Source organism: Scyliorhinus canicula, chromosome 6 (genome assembly GCF_902713615.1).
Source record: "Scyliorhinus canicula chromosome 6, sScyCan1.1, whole genome shotgun sequence".
Classification (NCBI taxonomy): Eukaryota; Metazoa; Chordata; class Chondrichthyes; order Carcharhiniformes; family Scyliorhinidae; genus Scyliorhinus; species Scyliorhinus canicula.
The window spans coordinates 186,779,538-186,797,183 of NC_052151.1; the positions used below are offsets into that span (position 1 = coordinate 186,779,538).

Consider the following 17,646-nt stretch of genomic DNA (forward strand, 5'->3'; position numbering starts at 1 on the left):
GCCTGTTTGTCACCTGCGAGATTTTTCCTTCATGCCGCTTGTCAATGGGATTTTCCTGTTGGAACCGCTTGGAAACCACTGGGCGCGGGGGGGGTGCTGCCGACGGGAAAAGAGAATCCCAACTGCCGGAGAACTCGGCCATATTTTTCTGGTCCATCAGTTCCAGGGATTCCTAGGCCCAACTATCTTCATCTGGTTCCTCACTGACCTCCCTTCCATCTGAAGCTCAAAGATGTTCACTGATGATTGCACAATGTTCAGTGACATTTGCGACTCCTCAGACACTGAAGCAGTCCATATCCAAATATGAACATATGAACAAGTGAATTAGGAGGAGTAGGCCACTCGGCCCTTTGAATATTCTCAGCCGTTCAATAAGATCGTGGCTGATCTGATTTTAAACCCAACTCCACATTACTGCCCACCCCTGGTTACCTCTGCTTATCAAGAATCTGTCTCTGCCTTAGAAATATTCAAAGGTTCTGTCTCTACTGCCTTTTGGGGAAGAGAGTTCCAAAGACTCGCCTCCCTCTGAGAGATATAAATTCTCCTCATCCCTGTCGGGGGTGACCCCTTATTTTTACAGTAAGAAGTCTTACAACACCAGGTTAAAGTCCAACAGGTTTATTTGGAATCACTAGCCATTGGGGTGCAGCTCCTTCATCTGTCGCTGGATCAAAATCCTGGAACTCCCTCCCTAACAGCACTGTGGGTACACTTCCATCACATAGACTGCAGCGGATCAAGAAGGCTGCTCACCACCAATTTGACTAGGGTAACACATTCTGGTCCAGGCAGTGACACCCACACTCCATGAATAAATACGATGAGCTTCTGGCCATTCACCAATAATCCATTTGCCAAAGGGAATACCAGAAATATCCTGTTGCAACACGATGACTGACCATGGTCCCTGCATGAGATGGAAGGTAGGAGGGGACCTTGGGTTCTGGATTCTGCGCTATCACTGAAAATCTGCTGTTGAGACTTCTATTCATGCCTTTGCTACTTCTCGTCTTGACTATTGCAAAGCACTCCTGGTTGGCTTCTCCTATTCTACCATTCATAAACCTGAGAATATCCAAGCTTCCGTTCCCCTTGTCCTATCCTGTACCAAGTCCCGCTCATCCATCATGTCCGCACTGGGTGACGTACATGGTTAACAATGCCATGATTTTAAAATCCCACCCTCATTTTCAATTATCTCTCTTTGATCTCCTCCAGCTACGGTGCTCTGAGATATTTGTGCTGTCCAATTGTGGCTTTTTCAACATCCTTGAATTTCATTGTTCCCGGTTGTGTTTCCAGACCAAGATTCTGAAATTTCTTCCCTCACCCTCTTCCTCCTTCCAACCTCTCGTTTCCTCTTGAGCACCTACCCCTTTTGATTTTGGTAATTTGCCCGAATATCTCTTTAAGTGGCGCAGTGTCACATTTTGTTTGTTCACGCTCTTGTGAAGCGCGTTGGAACTTTTGACTCAGGTGTTACATTAACACATGCAATGACTCATGTTTTGACACCTCTAACCCTTCCCTCATCATGTTGTCACTTGATTGCTGCAACAAAGGTACCGAGGGATGTAAAACCAAGGCGGCTAAATGGGAGTCAAGATGCAGTTCAGCCATGATCAAATTGAATGGCAGAACAGGATTGAGGGGCTGAACGGCCTCATATTTCTGTAATCGTGTCATAACCTGATCATGGATGATTACTGATGTAAATTCCTGCACAATTTAAGTGCAAAGATAATTACGTGTAAAATTCCCATTTGTTTTCTTTATTTCTTAAATAACTTGGTCTATTTCTGTAGCATAGTGTAGTTAAAACAAGCATAAAACTGCAGGACCAGTTAACTTACCTCTCCACTTGGCTTGCATAGCTATTATCATAGGTGTCATAGCTTTGTTCGTCATATTCTCCTCCATAGCCATCATCGTATCCCTGGAGAGACAACAAAATTGATCAAATTATGTCCTTCAGTATGCTCATTAGATGCTTGATCATATCTAACCTTGCTTAAATGTAGAAGATGCATTGAAAGAATTATAAACATAGCAGACCTAAACAAGAAAGTTGGAAACAGTTGCTTGGTAATACAGAACTTGAGCACTGTTGAAAAAACAGACATGCTGTCAAAACTTTTCAGCTTGCACTCATCAGGACAGATTCACAAGACGACAAACTCTCAAAACGAACCACATTTTATAAGACATGAGAAGAGTGCTGATTGGTTGGCAAGTGGACTCTGATTGGTAGAGGCATTCCCTGTGCATTTTCCATAGCAACAGCATTACCAATGAGAGTGCAGGATGAAAAGCGTTGACAACGTGCCTCTTTTTTCAGCAATTATCTTATTGGTGAGTACAAAATGTGCTAAAACATAAGTCTCCCACAAGCTGATAATGAACAGATAATCTATTTTAGATTGAAGGATAACAATTAGCCTTGACTTTCATACTCTTTGTCACAATCGTGCTGCTGGATCTTTTCTGCCTACTTGTGAAGGCAGACAGGGTCTCGGTTTAACAAATGACTGCACCCCTGACAGGGCAGCTCTCCCTTAACACGGCATTATCATCTCACTCTGAAGAGGGAGTCACCACAACTTTCTGACCAATTGACCTGAGGTCACCGTGTAACATGAACATTTAAAAATAAATTTAGAGTGCCCAATTAATTTTTTCCAATTAAGGGGCAATTTAGCATGTTCAATCCACCTACCCTGCACATCTTTGGGTTGTGGGGGCGAAACCCACGCAAACACGGGGAGAACGTGCAAACTCCACACGGACAGTGACCCAGAGCCGGGATCGAACCTGGGACCTCGGCGCCGTGAGACTGCAGTGCTAGCCACTGCACCACCGTGCTGCCCATGTAACGTGAACACGATTTAAATTCTCTACTCGCGGGTCACTTATTTTCCCCTCCCATGTTAACTAAGGTTGCGCATTGCGGACTTTCTTATGGTGCTCGATGTCCAAACGTTATTTTTAAAAACATTTTATTCGGGTATTTGTAGTTTTTATAATAACAACAACAGCAGCATAAACATGGTACATGAAACATTTCCATCCCTATCCCGTGTTTCGCACCCCCAATAATAAAACAAGGCCCTATTCGCCCCTCCCCCTCCCCTAGATTTCTGCCTCTGCTGACATTTTGATTTTCTCCGAGAAAGTCGACGAACGGCTCTCGATGTCCAAACTGATTGGAAAACAAAACCACTTTGGAGAGTGGTGTGAATTAGAAACACGTATTCTTCACAGCAAGGAGGAGGTTCCTCATGTTACCTTGAGTGACATTCCTTTCACCCACGTTTTATCCCTTGCAAATGTCGAAGGTCATTTCTTCACAGCAATCGTTTACATTACTTCTAAATCAAACTTGCATCTCTGGGTAAGGTTCTCTACATGCCAATGTTTTCCACCGACGCTCACTCATTTTTTTCTTTTGGGTCATTTGATGTTGCTGATTTATGCATCACGTTGGACAGTTACAATAATGCCATAAAGCGGCGCTCATTTATCAAGTGTAGTTGCAATCTTTCACGATAAGAGTAGAACTTGATAGATTTGAGCTGCCATTAGTAAGGATGGATTTTACCAAGTTATACCCTGAGAATGGACTTTCACCTACTGGGAGGGAATACCACGGGCGGTATTCTCCCCTACCCGGCGGGGCGGGGGGTCCCGGCGTAGCGGAGTGGTGCCAACGACTCCGGCGTCGGGCCTCCCCACCTTTAGGGGCTAGGCCCACGCCGGAGGGGCTGGCGCCCCGTCGAACGGCGCGAGCGGCCTTTAGCTCCCCGCTGGCCGGTGTGAACGGCTGGCCGGAGCGTCAGCGGCCACTGACGTCATCCCGGCGCATGCGCGGTAGGGGGAATCTCTTCCGCCTCCGTCATGGTGGAGGCCGTGGCGGCGGCGGAAGAAAAAGAGTGCCCCCGCGGGACTGCCCGCCCGCCGATTGGTGGGTCCCGATCGCGGGCTAGGCCACCTCGCGGGCACTCCCTGGGGTCCGATTGCCCTGCGCCCCCCCCCCCAGGACCCCGGGGCCCGCTCACGCCGCCTGCTCCCGCCGCCACCAGAGCACGTCGGCGGGAAAAGCCTGACAGCGGCGGGACTTCGGCCCATCGCGGGCCGGAGAATCGCTGCGAGGGGACCGCCGACCAGCGTGGAGGGCCCGCTGACCGGTGCGGCGTGATTCCCGCCCCCGCTGATTCCCGGGTGGCGGAGAAATCCGGCCACGGCGGGGGCGGGATTTACGAAGGCCCCGGGCGATTCCCCGACCCTGCGGGGGGTTGGAGAATTCCGCCCCACAACTCAAACAGTGTTTATTCAGAAAGCCATGCAACATATTCCACCCAACTAGGAAGACATTTTCTTCATCGTTTCCGTGTCCTGAGCTCAGAAATGTGCAAGTGTCTCTCTCTCTCCTCCTTTACCACGTTCGTTAAAATTTACCATCCTAACCATGTTTTTATTCATCCATTGAACACCCCTCACTGGCTCGGTGTCATTCAATAATGTTCCTGCTAGGTTCAGTTTCATTATTTTACCTGGCGACTTCTTGTGGAGCACCTTTCAGAGATGTCAAAAGCGCCACTTAAGAGGCGCCACGGTGGTGCAGTGGTTAGCCCTGCTGCCTCCCGGTGCCGAGGACCCGGGTTCATAGAACATAGAACAGTACAGCACAGAACAGGCCCTTCGGCCCTCGATGTTGTGCCGAACAATGATCACCCTACTTAAACCCACGTAACCCGTATACCCATAACCCAACAATCCCCCCATTAACCTTACACTACGGGCAATTTAGCATGGCCAATCCACCTAACCCGCACATCTTTGGACTGTGGGAGGAAACCGGAGCACCCGGAGGAAACCCACGCACACACGGGGAGGACGTGCAGACTCCACACAGACAGTGACCCAGCCGGGAATCGAACCTGGGACCCTGGAGCTGTGAAGCATTGATGCTAACCACCATGCTACCGTGAGGCCCTGACCACTGACCCTGTAGAGTTTACACATTCTCCCTGTGTCTGCGTGGGTTTTGCCCCCACAACCCAAAGATGTGCAGGTGAGGTGGTTTGGCCACACAAAGTTGGCCCTTAATTGGATAAAGAAAGAATTGGGTGTGAATTTTACGTTCATAATTTCACAACTATTTGCTCGTTGGGCATGAAAGCAAGGCTTGAGAGGAGTTTTAATGGATTCGGCTGGGAGCCGCGAACACTTCTTGCCACATCAGGACGCGGTTCTCATGTTCTCGCCTGGTCCTTAATCATCCCTTGGCCTAAATGGCAAAAAGACAGTCTGCCATCACAGTCATAACCGCTTTGACACTGGCCAGCAAATAAGTAGTGTCGAGGAATGTGTGGAAAAACGAGCTTAAACATAATGAGGCAACGGGCGCGATTTGATGGCAACGTTTCGAAGTGTGGTGGCCAGCGGGAACTGCTGTGAGCTTCCTGACGCTCGGCCTGGCGAGGCCATCATCAATATCAAACGTTAATTGGTCCACTTAACGAGGCCACACGGGCTTCACATCCCAAATGCTGGTCCTGCTGGCTGATTCGCTGGGACCGTGCCCACCAGCCCCCCCACCAACAAGGGGGAGCAGCACTTAAACCGCTCCTGTAGAGCAAACACTACACAGCTCGCAGCCATGCTACCGAGGAGACCAGCCCCACGATTCGGGGATGCTGACCCAGCCGGATTGTTGGATGAGGTTGAGTCCAGATGGGATGCTCTGTTCTCCCGAGGGGCTTGAAGAGTAAGCCACAGGGCAACCAGTGTCGCCTGGGGAGTGACCATCAGCTCGGGCAGCATCACCCGGGGGAACCAGTGCCCAGTGCCGTATGAAGATCGACAACGTTCACCAGGCTGCATGGGTGGGTTGGCACCAGCCCCTGGCACCAGCACTGCCTGCTACATCCATCCCCAATGATCATGCACTTGGCACCACCCCATGCCCAGCAGGGCTGTTCCCACCTGTCCATCCCATTCCCTATTTACCTCCCCCATCCCTCTGCGATGTACTAGGTTTGCGGAAAAAAATGTCGCCTCTGTGTCCCTGCAGGAGAAGTTGTCCCACAAGAGAAGAGAAAGGGCCCAGATATGTGGAGGTGTGCAACACGTCAGAGGACTCACCTCTACGAGGAACGGGCCCTGGAATCGCAGGGCTCACCAACGACAGATCGGTCACTGACGCAGAGGTTGGCGTACGCCACAGAGGTGAAGATTCACCTGCCGACACCCAGGTGACCTGTCACACGTGAGTTGTTAATGCCACACAGGATGATCCATCCCTTCCACTGACCACTTTCTATTCTCTCACCATCAGACAGGTTATTTAAAAAAAAAGAACACCTCGGAGGGTGGCGACCACAGTGGAGAGCTTGGTGCACGACGTCAGCAGCACGAGTGGAGGGGTACAAGTAGTGGCTCAGTCAGTGGCGGCATGGCTGAGATCCTCAACAGCATGTCCGATACGCTGGGGACATGTCCCAGTCTTAGGTGGGCATTGTCAAGTCAGTCCAGATTAATCCCAACTTGGGTCACTGTCTGTGCAGAGTCTGTACGTTTTCCACGTGTTTGTGTGGGTTTCCTCCGGGTGCTCCCGTTTCCTCCCACAGTCCAAAGATGTGTAGGTTAGGTGGATTGGTCATGATAAATTGCCCTTAGTGTCTAAAAAGGTTACTTGGGGTTACTGGGTTATGGGGATATGGTGGAGCTGTGGGCTTAATAAGGGTGCCCTTTCCAAGGGCCGGTGCAGACTTGATGGACCGAATGGCCTCCTTCAGCATTGTAAATTTTATGATTCTATGTCTCAGTCACAAGTGGGCATTGTCGGGCAATCCAGAGCATGTCCCAGTCACTGAGAAGCATCGCCAAGGGCGTCAACACGATGCTGCAGACAATGGGGTGCTGCCAGAGCCAGATGATGCAGGGGCAGCCAGGGCTCAATCCAGCTGACCCTCCATCCTGATGTGACCCACTAGGGTCCTATGGGCACCGACCAGGAGGATGGGGCGCTGGGTCCCAACCCAGAGGACAGGAAACAGGGTGGCACGCTGAGGCACGTGCCGCCGGCTGAGTCGGTGGTGTTGCGCACAGTGTCTAGGCATCACGGTCTGAATCAAATGTCAGGCAATGACTCCCACATGCTACAGGACACGCCGACCTATGAGAATCCACTAGTGCAGTGTGACCGAGGCCGCCCGCCCCATGGGCTCCCCCACCAACACCCCCCCCCCCCCCCCCGTGGGCTACGGGGCAGCAACAGTCCCAGTATCCCTGGGCTGATTGCCCGGGATAGAAGATGCCTGCTCACCTCCTCGGATCCCCACAGCAGCCATTCCCGTCAGCGTCACTTATTAAAAAAGGTGCACTAATGGCAGCCCGCGATTGCTGGGCAGGCGGTTAGATCATTGGGAGGCCATTCGCTAGGGGGTCGTTCCCGTTAATTATATGGAGATTGGCTTTAAGTGGTAATTATTGGTTTCGCACCGCGCCTCGGCGGGATCCTGATTTCGCCAACAGGTTGGGGGGGGCAGTGGGCCGCCATCGGTGGGGGTGGGTGTCGCCCCTGGGCTGGGGTGGCTGGGTATCTCAGCGCCCACGGGTCCACCATGCCACTTCCTGCATCGTGTGTACCCATAAAGGGGGTAACCCCAGCCCCTACCTGTCTGTTCCACCGACCACCCATAAATCCAACTGACCCTGGGTGCCTCTGGCCGTGCGGCTGAAGGCTATTGCTAACAGGAACTTAAGTGAACTTAAGTAGTTAAGTTCTCTCTCGTGATCTAACGGCCGCGTCGCCCCCTGGCCCAAGCTGTAAAACAGCACCCAATAAACCTATGATCAGAATTCTCAGATTGGTGAACCCCGAGCTGACTGCAGCGGTTATTACTGGAGCAACTGACAACCTTAAATCAGAACAGAAGAGCTCACCACTCAGTGATGCTCCAAGCCCCAACATCTTCATATTAAAATGGATGTCCCTGCCAGGTGTTTAAAAAAAAAAATAAGGTTGACAATATTTGGGGGGGTGGTGGAAGGTTCAATTGCATTGAATTAAAAATGATAGGATACAGATCGAGGATTCATTTCTCATTAGCACCAAATTCCATCAAACCGCACGGTGTTGATGCGGACAGATTTTAGAACAAAACATTTTCAATTTCAAACCTTTATCCTCTGTGGAAAACACACAATGATTTTGACTGCTGGAAGCACCGAAGTGTTGACGGCCTCTTAATGCATTCATTACAGTGAGCTCTGCTCTGTTGTGGTGTGGTGAAACATAATCAAAGATTATTATCCAGTTGATGTGTCTGAAAATAGTACATTGGGATTAGTTTGCTATTACAACTTTTCCTCATGTTACCTATACTTCACGCTAGCTGCAAGATATTGAGGTCACTGAATCACAGAACTGTTGTGGTGCAGGAGGCAGTCAGTTGTGTAGTGGAATACTCTCCACTTGCCTGGATGAGCGTAGCTCCAACAACGCTCAAGAAGCTCGGCACCATCCAGGACAAAGCACCCCATCCACAATCATTCACTCCCTCCACCACCGACGCACAGAAGCAGCCGTGTGTACCAGGGCTGCAAGATGCGTTGCAGGAACTTAGGCCGCACCTGCCAAACCCACAGCCTCTACCACTGTCATAATATGCATCCATGTATATAATGGAGTGCAGACAGGCAGTGATTGACACACCGGATGACCAGTGAGCGCACAGAACGGAGCAGCCAATCACCAGACAGGACACGACCACGATAAATCTAGAGGGCACCAGTTTTCCCGCTCTCTGGGGACCAAGCCTCTGGGACAGTCAGAGCTCGTGAGCATAGCCAGTGCAAACACCATGCGGTAGCTAGCAAGTCTGGTCAGGCTAGTGTCAGGTCTCCAGTCAAGTCAGCATAGTGTCAACCCACAGTTGAACATGTATAATAGTTTAGATGTTAAATAAAATTGTGTTGCGTCTCATCTCATCATGTTGGAAGTCTGACTCTCGCTACACTGCATCAAGTGCAGTCCACATCGACCCAGCCTGCCCAACACATCAACCACTTTGAGGGTCAAGGGCAGCAGGTACATGTAACCACAACCACCATTCCCCTCCAAGTCACTCACCATCCTGACTTGGAAATACTACATAGGAACATAGAAAATAGAAGGATGCCATTCGGCCCTTCAAGCCCTCCGCCATTCATTAAGATCATGGTTGATCATCAAGTTGATCATCACCCTGATCCCGCCTTCCCCCTTCCCCCATGTCCCTTGATCCCTTTAGCTCCAAGAGCTATATCTAATTCCTTCTTGAAATTACACAACATTTTGGCCTCAATTACTTTCTGTGGTAGCAAATTCCACAGATTCACCACTCTCTGGGTGAAGAAATTTCTCCTCACCTCAGTCCCCTTAACCTCAAACTATGACCCATCGTTCTGGACTCCCCCATCATCGGGAACTTTCTTTCTCAATCTACCCTGTCTAATCCTGTTAGAATTTTCTAAGTTTCTATGAGATTCTCTTCTCACTCTTCTGAACTCCAATGAATATAATCCTAACCGACTTAGTTTCTCCTCATATAACAGTCCTGCCATCGCAGGAATCAGCCTGGTAAACCTTTGCTGCACTCCCTCCATAGCAAGAACATCCTTCCTCAGGTAACGACACCAAACCTGCACACAGTACTCCAGGTGTGGCCTCACCAATGCCCTATACAATTGCAGTAAAACAACTCTTGCTATACTCGAATCCTCTCGCTATGAAGGCCAACATACCATTTGCCTTCCTTACTGACTGCTACACCTGCGTGCTTACTTTCAGAGATGCATGAGGACACCAAGGTCTCGCTGAGTATCCACTTGGTTGTGAAAGGCGCTTGAGAAATGGAAGTCTTTCTTCTTTTTAATGATGGAGAACTCCAGACCAAAACAATGCGGTTGACTCTTAGCTGCCCCCTCTGACATGGCCCATCTCTTCCTGAAAGATTATTGTACGATGTCTTACAACACCAGGTTAAAGTCCAACTGGTCCACCTGAGGAAGGAGCCTCGCTCCGAGAGCTAGTGATTCAAAACAAACCTGTTGGACTTTAACCTGGTGTTGTCAGACTTGTTACTGTGCTCACCCCAGTCCAACGCCGGCATCTCCACATCATGAAAAATTACCGACTAGGGGTCGGTAATAAATGTTGGTCGTCCCTCGAACATTACCTGTGGGATTCTCCGTCGGCAGGATCCTCCGCCCCGCCGGCAGCACAGCCACAACCGCGCGTTTCCCGACGGCATGGGGTGGCCCACAATGGGAAGCCCCATTGGCTGGCCGTAGGAACGGAGAATCCCGCTGCCGACCGCGGCGTCAGAAGATGGGGCTGGTGGGACAGGATTCTCTGTCCTTTTCGCAAATGTAGACACAACGTAGCATTTTGCTGTCGCACCAAATTCATCTTTTGAGCTTGAATGACTTTAGAAGCGGGTCACTCTCACAGACTTGGGTTAGATTGTTGAATTTTCAGAGTCTGTCGGGGCTTTTAACCCATAAAACAGACGGTCGTTACCACAGTGCTGTTTGTGGAAAAGTTTCATGCGCAAATTGGTTGACAAATTTTAACGTTACGACTGCGGCCATGCTTCCAGAGTACTTCTTGGGCTGAAAAGGGCAGAATTGAGTATCAAGGGAAGCCTGCAACAAATAAGAACACAATAAAAATGTTGCAAGTTTGCCTTGTTCTAAAAAGATTTAGATTATTCTTTGAGCGTTTTTAATGGATACAGCATATTTTGCCAAAACATAAACTGGGATATAAGAAGCACCCAACTGTTGGGAGACAGTGGCACCGTGGTGACGTCATTGGCCAAGTAATCCAGGCTGATGCTCTGCGGATGCTGGTTCAAATTCAATTCATAAGATCTGGAGTCGAAAGCTAGTCTCAAAAAGAATGGACGGGAGACTATCATCAAAGGCTGTTGTTGAAACCGCCAAAGCAACGTACATGGTGGATGGGGGTGGGGGGGGGGGGGGTGAGTGGAGGTAGCAGCGTAAAGCCACCGGTCTGCCAAAAACTGCCCCAGTAACCCCCTTCACCACCCCCGGACCACCCCCCCACCAGTGGCGGTGCTGGACTCAATCCGCAGCCGCCACGCGGGTTCCCGAAAAAAAAAAGAACAAGTGTTCCACTCCGTCGGGAACTCGGCCCATCGAGGGTGGAGCATCGGGGCGCCTGAGGCCGTCCTGACGGCGAGTACGCCGTTTTCGAGGGAGTGGAGCATTGCAAAAACAGTGCCGAATCTGATTTCGGCGCAAACAGGGATTCTCCAGCCGATCGCCGAATGCAATTTTGGCGTTAACGACCGGAGAGTCGGGGCTGGATTCTCCCGAAATGGGGCTATGTCCTCACGCTGACTTAAAAACGCAGGCCTTGCAATCCTCAGTTCCCTGCAAAAAATAAAGATCGATTCACTTACCTTCTGGGGGCCAGCAGGGACCCGGGGAGCTTCACGCAGCTTTGGCTGCCAATACAGGCCCCGCACCTCCGGTTCCAAGTCCGCCCATGTGCATGGTGGCCTCCTGCCGCCACACCGTGCACCATGGTGGATTCGGACCACGGACCAACACCAATAAACTAGGCACCCTGATCGACCGCGCCCCCGAGGATCCTTCCAGCCCCATCTATGCCCCGGCTGCCCATAAGGCCCCCCCCCCCCCCCCCGGTGGTCGACCCCCCCCCGTCCCCCCACCAGGGCGGCCGCGGACTGGGCCTGCAGCCGCCACGTGCGAGTCCCGACCGGCCATGACATATTAGTTCCACACTGTCGGGAACTCGGCCAGTCGGGAGCGGAGTATCGCCAGGCAGGCTTCTGTCAATGGCCCCCCCCCTCCCAGCCGCGCGGCATAAATCACGACCCGCGGTTATTCGGGACTAGGAGAATCGCCGGAGCGGCGCCGGGCCCAATTCCATCAGGAACTTTCATTCTCCGCCCATGCGCCATACGCGATTTCAGCATGGGGCTGCGGAAAATCCAGTCCAGGGGTTTTAAACTAGTGAGGGCTCTCCTTGTTAAGGGGTAGCTCCGCCCCTGTTGCTGGGGTATTCATATTCCGTGGAGGTCACGGGGAGGTCACTGTCCTTATTCCTTGACCTCCGTGGGATTACAACGGTTGTAAAAACCCCTCTGCTTCACTCATGCCCCTACATGTGACTCCCAACACACGGCAACGTGGTTGACTTGCAACTGTTTTGCAAGTCACTCAAGGGCAATTAGGGATGGGCAACAAATGCGGGCCTCGTCAGTGACACCCACCTCCCATGAAATAAAAATCGCATCATCCATTACATTTGTGTACACGCACTCTTAAGAATGTTCGTTCAACTCCCTTGGTAGCTTGGTTATAATGCCAAAATATTTTGATTTCATAATGCAATGTTGCAACAATCATTTCCAAGAATGTCAAATTTGCAGACAATACATACGAGGGCCAACAGCTGTTGTGACATTTGCCAACTACTCCTGTCCCTGGAATGAGATTCATCAGCAGATAGAAACTTGAGATGGAGTTTTCAGTACGTACCCAATTTGGCAAAGGAACATTTGGCCCAATGCAAAATCTTTCTGCCTTTGCAATTTTCTCCTTTTGTTTTCCCATTTGTTCCTTTGTATTTGAAGTTCCTCTTCTCACCATTACTCAAAAATCCCACGGTAATCTTGGTGGGAATTCTCCGGCCTTTGGGATTCTCTTTTCCCACTGGCAGGGAGAGAGAATCCCTCTGTCAACGAACGGCGCACCGTGAAGAAACACGTGGTTGGGGCGACAGGGATTCCAGCCCCTTGTCTTTGTGTGACAGTGAAGTTTGAGGTGTCTAAGAGGATTAAAGGATTTGAGAAAGGACCTTGGAGAGGCTGCAAAGGGTTAAAAAAGAAGGTGCATAGACAATGCTCACATTGTTTTGGGTATAGAAGATTAAGGAATGATCGAATTGGAGTGTTTAAGGTAGATGGAGAGGAAATATTTCCACTGGTGGGGAGCACAGAGCAAACAGCCATCAATATAAAAATGCAGCAAGCCCATTCAGGGATTATGTTGGGAAACACTTCTTACATGAAGGAGAGTGGAAACCTATGAATGATTGTCAAGGGTAAGGGTATGAAGATGCACAAAACCCAGAGTGGTCAATGAAGTGCTCCAGTTCTACAAGAACTCAGTGCACACACCAAATCCAAACGCTTATATTTCTCTGATCGTGGCCTCATGGGAAAGCCCTCTCTTTTTGCCCAATCACTGATAGTGCCATCGCCGATAGCCCCGTCACTGAAAGCCTCGTCACCGATACCAAGTCACGCAGAGCCCCATCACCGATAACCCCGTCACTGATAACCCCGTCACTGATAGCCCCGTCACTGATAGCCCCGTCACTGATAGCCCCGTCACTGATAGCCCCGTCACTGATAGCCCCGTCACTGACAGCCCCGTCACTGATAGCCCCGTCACTGATAGCCCCGTCACTGATAGCCCTGTCACTGATAGCCCCGTCACTGATAGCCCCGTCATCGATAACCCCGTCACTGATAGTCACTGATAGCCCCATCACCGATAACCCCGTCACTGATAACCCCGTCACTGATAGCCCCGTCACTGATAGCCCCGTCACTGAAAGCCCCGTCACTGATAGCCCCGTCACTGATAGCCCCGTCACTGACAGCCCCGTCACTGATAGCCCCGTCACTGATAGCCCCGTCACTGATAGCCCTGTCACTGATAGCCCCGTCACTGATAGCCCCGTCATCGATAACCCCGTCACTGATAGTCACTGATAGCCCCATCACCGATAACCCCGTCACTGATAGCCCCGTCACTGATAGCCCCGTCACTGATAGCCCCGTCACTGACAGCCCCGTCACTGATAGCCACGTCACTGATAGCCCCGTCACTGATAGCCCCCGTCACTGATAGCCCCGTCACTGATAGCCCCGTCACTGATAGCCCTGTCACTGATAGCCCCGTCACTGATAGCCCCGTCATCGATAACCCCGTCACTGAGTCACTGATAGCCCCATCACCGATAACCCCGTCACTGATAGCCCCGTCACTGATAGCCCCGTCACTGATAGCCCCGTCACTGACAGCCCCGTCACTGATAGCCACGTCACTGATAGCCCCGTCACTGATAGCCCCGTCACTGATAGCCCCGTCACTGATAGCCCCGTCACTGACAGCCCCGTCACTGATAGCCCCGTCACTGATAGCCCCGTCACTGATAGTCACTGATAGCCCCGTCACTGATAGCCCCGTCACTGACAGCCCCGTCACTGATAGCCCCGTCACTGATAGTCACTGATAGCCCCGTCACTGATAGCCCCGTCACTGATAGCCCCGTCACTGATAGCCCCGTCACTTATAGCCCCGTCACTGACAGCCCCGTCACAGATAGTCACTGATAGCCCCTTCACTGATAGCCCCGTCACTGATAGAACCGTCACTGATAGCCCCGTCACTGATAGTCACTGATAGCCCCGTCACTGATAGTCACTGATAGCCCCGTCACTGATAGCCCCGTCACTGATAGCCCCGTCACTGATAGCCCCGTCACTGATAGCCCCGTCACTGATAGCCCCGTCACTGATAGCCCCGTCACTGATAGCCCCGTCACTGATAGCCCCGTCACTGATAGCCCCGTCACTGATAGCCCCGTCACTGATAGCTCTGTCACTGATAGCCCCGTCACTGATAGCCCCGTCACTGACAGCCCCGTCACTGATAGCCCCGTCACTGATAGCCCCGACACTGATAGCCCCGTCACTGATAGCCCTGTCACTGATAGCCCCGTCACTGACAGCCCCGTCACTGATAGCCCCGTCACTGATAGCCCCGTCACTGATAGCCCCGTCACTGATAGCCCCGTCACTGATAGCCCTGTCACTGATAGCCCCGTCACTGATAGCCCCGTCATCGATAACCCCGTCACTGAGTCACTGATAGCCCCATCACCGATAACCCCGTCACTGATAGCCCCGTCACTGATAGCCCCGTCACTGATAGCCCCGTCACTGACAGCCCCGTCACTGATAGCCACGTCACTGATAGCCCCGTCACTGATAGCCCCCGTCACTGATAGCCCCGTCACTGATAGCCCCGTCACTGACAGCCCCGTCACTGATAGCCCCGTCACTGATAGCCCCGTCACTGATAGTCACTGATAGCCCCGTCACTGATAGCCCCGTCACTGACAGCCCCGTCACTGATAGCCCCGTCACTGATAGTCACTGATAGCCCCGTCACTGATAGCCCCGACACTGATAGCCCCGTCACTGATAGCCCCGTCACTGATAGCCCCGTCACTGATAGCCCCGTCACTGATAGCCCCGTCACTGACAGCCCCGTCACAGATAGTCACTGATAGCCCCTTCACTGATAGCCCCGTCACTGATAGAACCGTCACTGATAGCCCCGTCACTGATGGTCACTGATAGCCCCGTCACTGATAGCCCCGTCACTGATAGCCCCGTCACTGATAGCCCCGTCACTGATAGCTCCGTCACTGATAGCTCCGTCACTGATAGCCCCGTCACTGATAGCCCCGTCACTGATAGCCCCGTCACTGATAGCCCTGTCACTGATAGCCCCGTCACTGATAGCACGGTCAGTTAACTGGCAGTTAAACATCCAGGGATTTACAACCTATCGAAAAGACAGAGAGGTGGGTAGAGGGGGCGGGGTTGCCTTGTTAATTAGAAATGAAATTAAATCAATAGCACTAAACGACATAGGGTCAGACGATGTGGAGTCTGTGTGGGTAGAGTTGAGGAACCACAAAGGCAAAAAAACAATAATGGGAGTTATGTACAGGCCTCCTGACAGTGGTCAGGACCAGGGGCACAAAATGCACCACGAAATAGAAAGGGCATGTCAGAAAGGCAAGGTCACAGTGATCATGGGGGACTTCAATATGCAGGTGGACTGGGTAAATAATGTTGCCAGTGGACCCAAAGAAAGGGAATTCATTGAATGTTTACAGGATGGCTTTTTGGAACAGCTTGTGATGGAGCCCACGAGGGAACAGGCTATTCTGGACTTAGTGTTATGTAATGAGCCAGAATTGATAAAAGATCTTAAAGTAAGGGAACACTTAGGAAGCAGTGATCATAACATGGTAGAATTCAGTCTGCAATTTGAAAGAAGGAAGGTAGAATCAGATGTAAAGGTTTTACAGTTAAATAAAGGTAATTACAGGCGCATGAGGGAGGAACTGACGAAAATCGACTGGAAGCAGAGCCTAGTGGGAAAGACAGTAGAACAGCAATGGCAGGAGTTTCTCGGAGTAATTGAGGACACAGTGCAGAGGTTCATCCCAAAGAAAAGAAAGGTTATCAGAGGGAGGATTAGGCAGCCATGGCTGACAAAGGAAGTCAGGGAATGCATCAAGGCAAAAGAGAGAGCCTATAATGTGGCAAAGAGTAGTGGGAAGTCAGAAGATTGGGAAGGCTACAAAACCAAACAGAGGATAACAAAGAGAGAAATAAGGAAGGAGAGGATCAAATATGAAGGTAGGCTAGCCAGTAACATTAGGAATGATAGTAAAAGTTTCTTTAAATACATTAAAAACAAACGGGAGGCAAAAGTAGACATTGGGCCGCTCCAAAATGACGCTGGTAATCTAGTGATGGGAGACAAGGAAATAGCTGAGGAACTTAATAAGTACTTTGCATCAGTCTTCACAGTAGAAGACATGAGTAATATCCCAACAATTCAGGAAAGTCAGGGGGCAGAGTTGAATATGGTTGCCATCACAAAGGAGAAGGTGCTAGAGAAACTAAAAGGTCTGAAAATTGATAAATCTCCGGGCCCAGATGGGCTACATCCTAGAGTTCTAAAGGAGATAGCTGAAGAAATAGTGGAGGCGTTAGTTATGATCTTTCAAAAGTCACTGGAAAGTCCCAGAGGATTGGAAAATCGCTGTTGTAACCCCCCTGTTCAAGAAGGGAACAAGAAAAAAGATGGAAAATTATAGGCCAATTAGCCTAACCTCGGTTGTTGGCAAAATTCTAGAATCCATCGTTAAGGATGAGATTTCTAAATTCTTGGAAGTGCAGGGTCGGATTAGGACAAGTCAGCATGGATTTAGTAAGGGGAGGTCGTGCCTGACAAACCTGTTAGAGTTCTTTGAAGAGATAACAAATAGGTTAGACCAAGGAGAGCCAATGGATGTTATCTATCTTGACTTCCAAAAGGCCTTTGACAAGGTGCCTCACGGGAGACTGCTGAGTAAAATAAGGGCCCATGGTATTCGAGGCAAGGTACTAACATGGATTGATGATTGGCTGTCAGACAGAAGGCAGAGAGTTGGGATAAAAGGTTCTTTTTCGGAATGGCAACCGGTGACAAGTGGTGTCCCGCAGGGTTCAGTGTTGGGGCCACAGCTGTTCTCTTTATATATTAACGATCTAGATGACGGGACTGGGGGCATTCTGGCCAAGTTTGCCGATGATACAAAGATAGGTGGAGGGGCAGGTAGTATTGAGGAGGTGGGGAGGCTGCAGAAAGATTTAGACAGTTTAGGAGAATGGTCCAAGAAGTGGCTGATGAAATTCAACGTGGGCAAGTGCGAGGTCTTGCACTTTGGAAAAAAGAATAGAG

The 17,646-nt window shown here is 50.7% G+C and overlaps 1 protein-coding gene across 3 annotated transcripts in view; it reads right to left on the reverse strand.

Annotated features, from left to right (window-relative positions):
• Nucleotides 1–17,646, reverse strand: part of khdrbs2 (KH domain containing, RNA binding, signal transduction associated 2) — a 907,500-nt gene that overhangs the window by 102,581 nt on the left and 787,273 nt on the right. For all 3 annotated transcript variants that reach the window (XR_005461061.1, XR_005461060.1, XM_038800664.1), the window contains exon 7: nucleotides 1,860–1,942. Coding sequence is in view for 1 of the 3 variants with exons in the window: in XM_038800664.1 (XP_038656592.1) it covers nucleotides 1,860–1,942 (83 nt within the window). In the remaining 2 variants the exon portion in view is untranslated. The remainder of the gene's footprint in view (nucleotides 1–1,859; nucleotides 1,943–17,646) is intronic.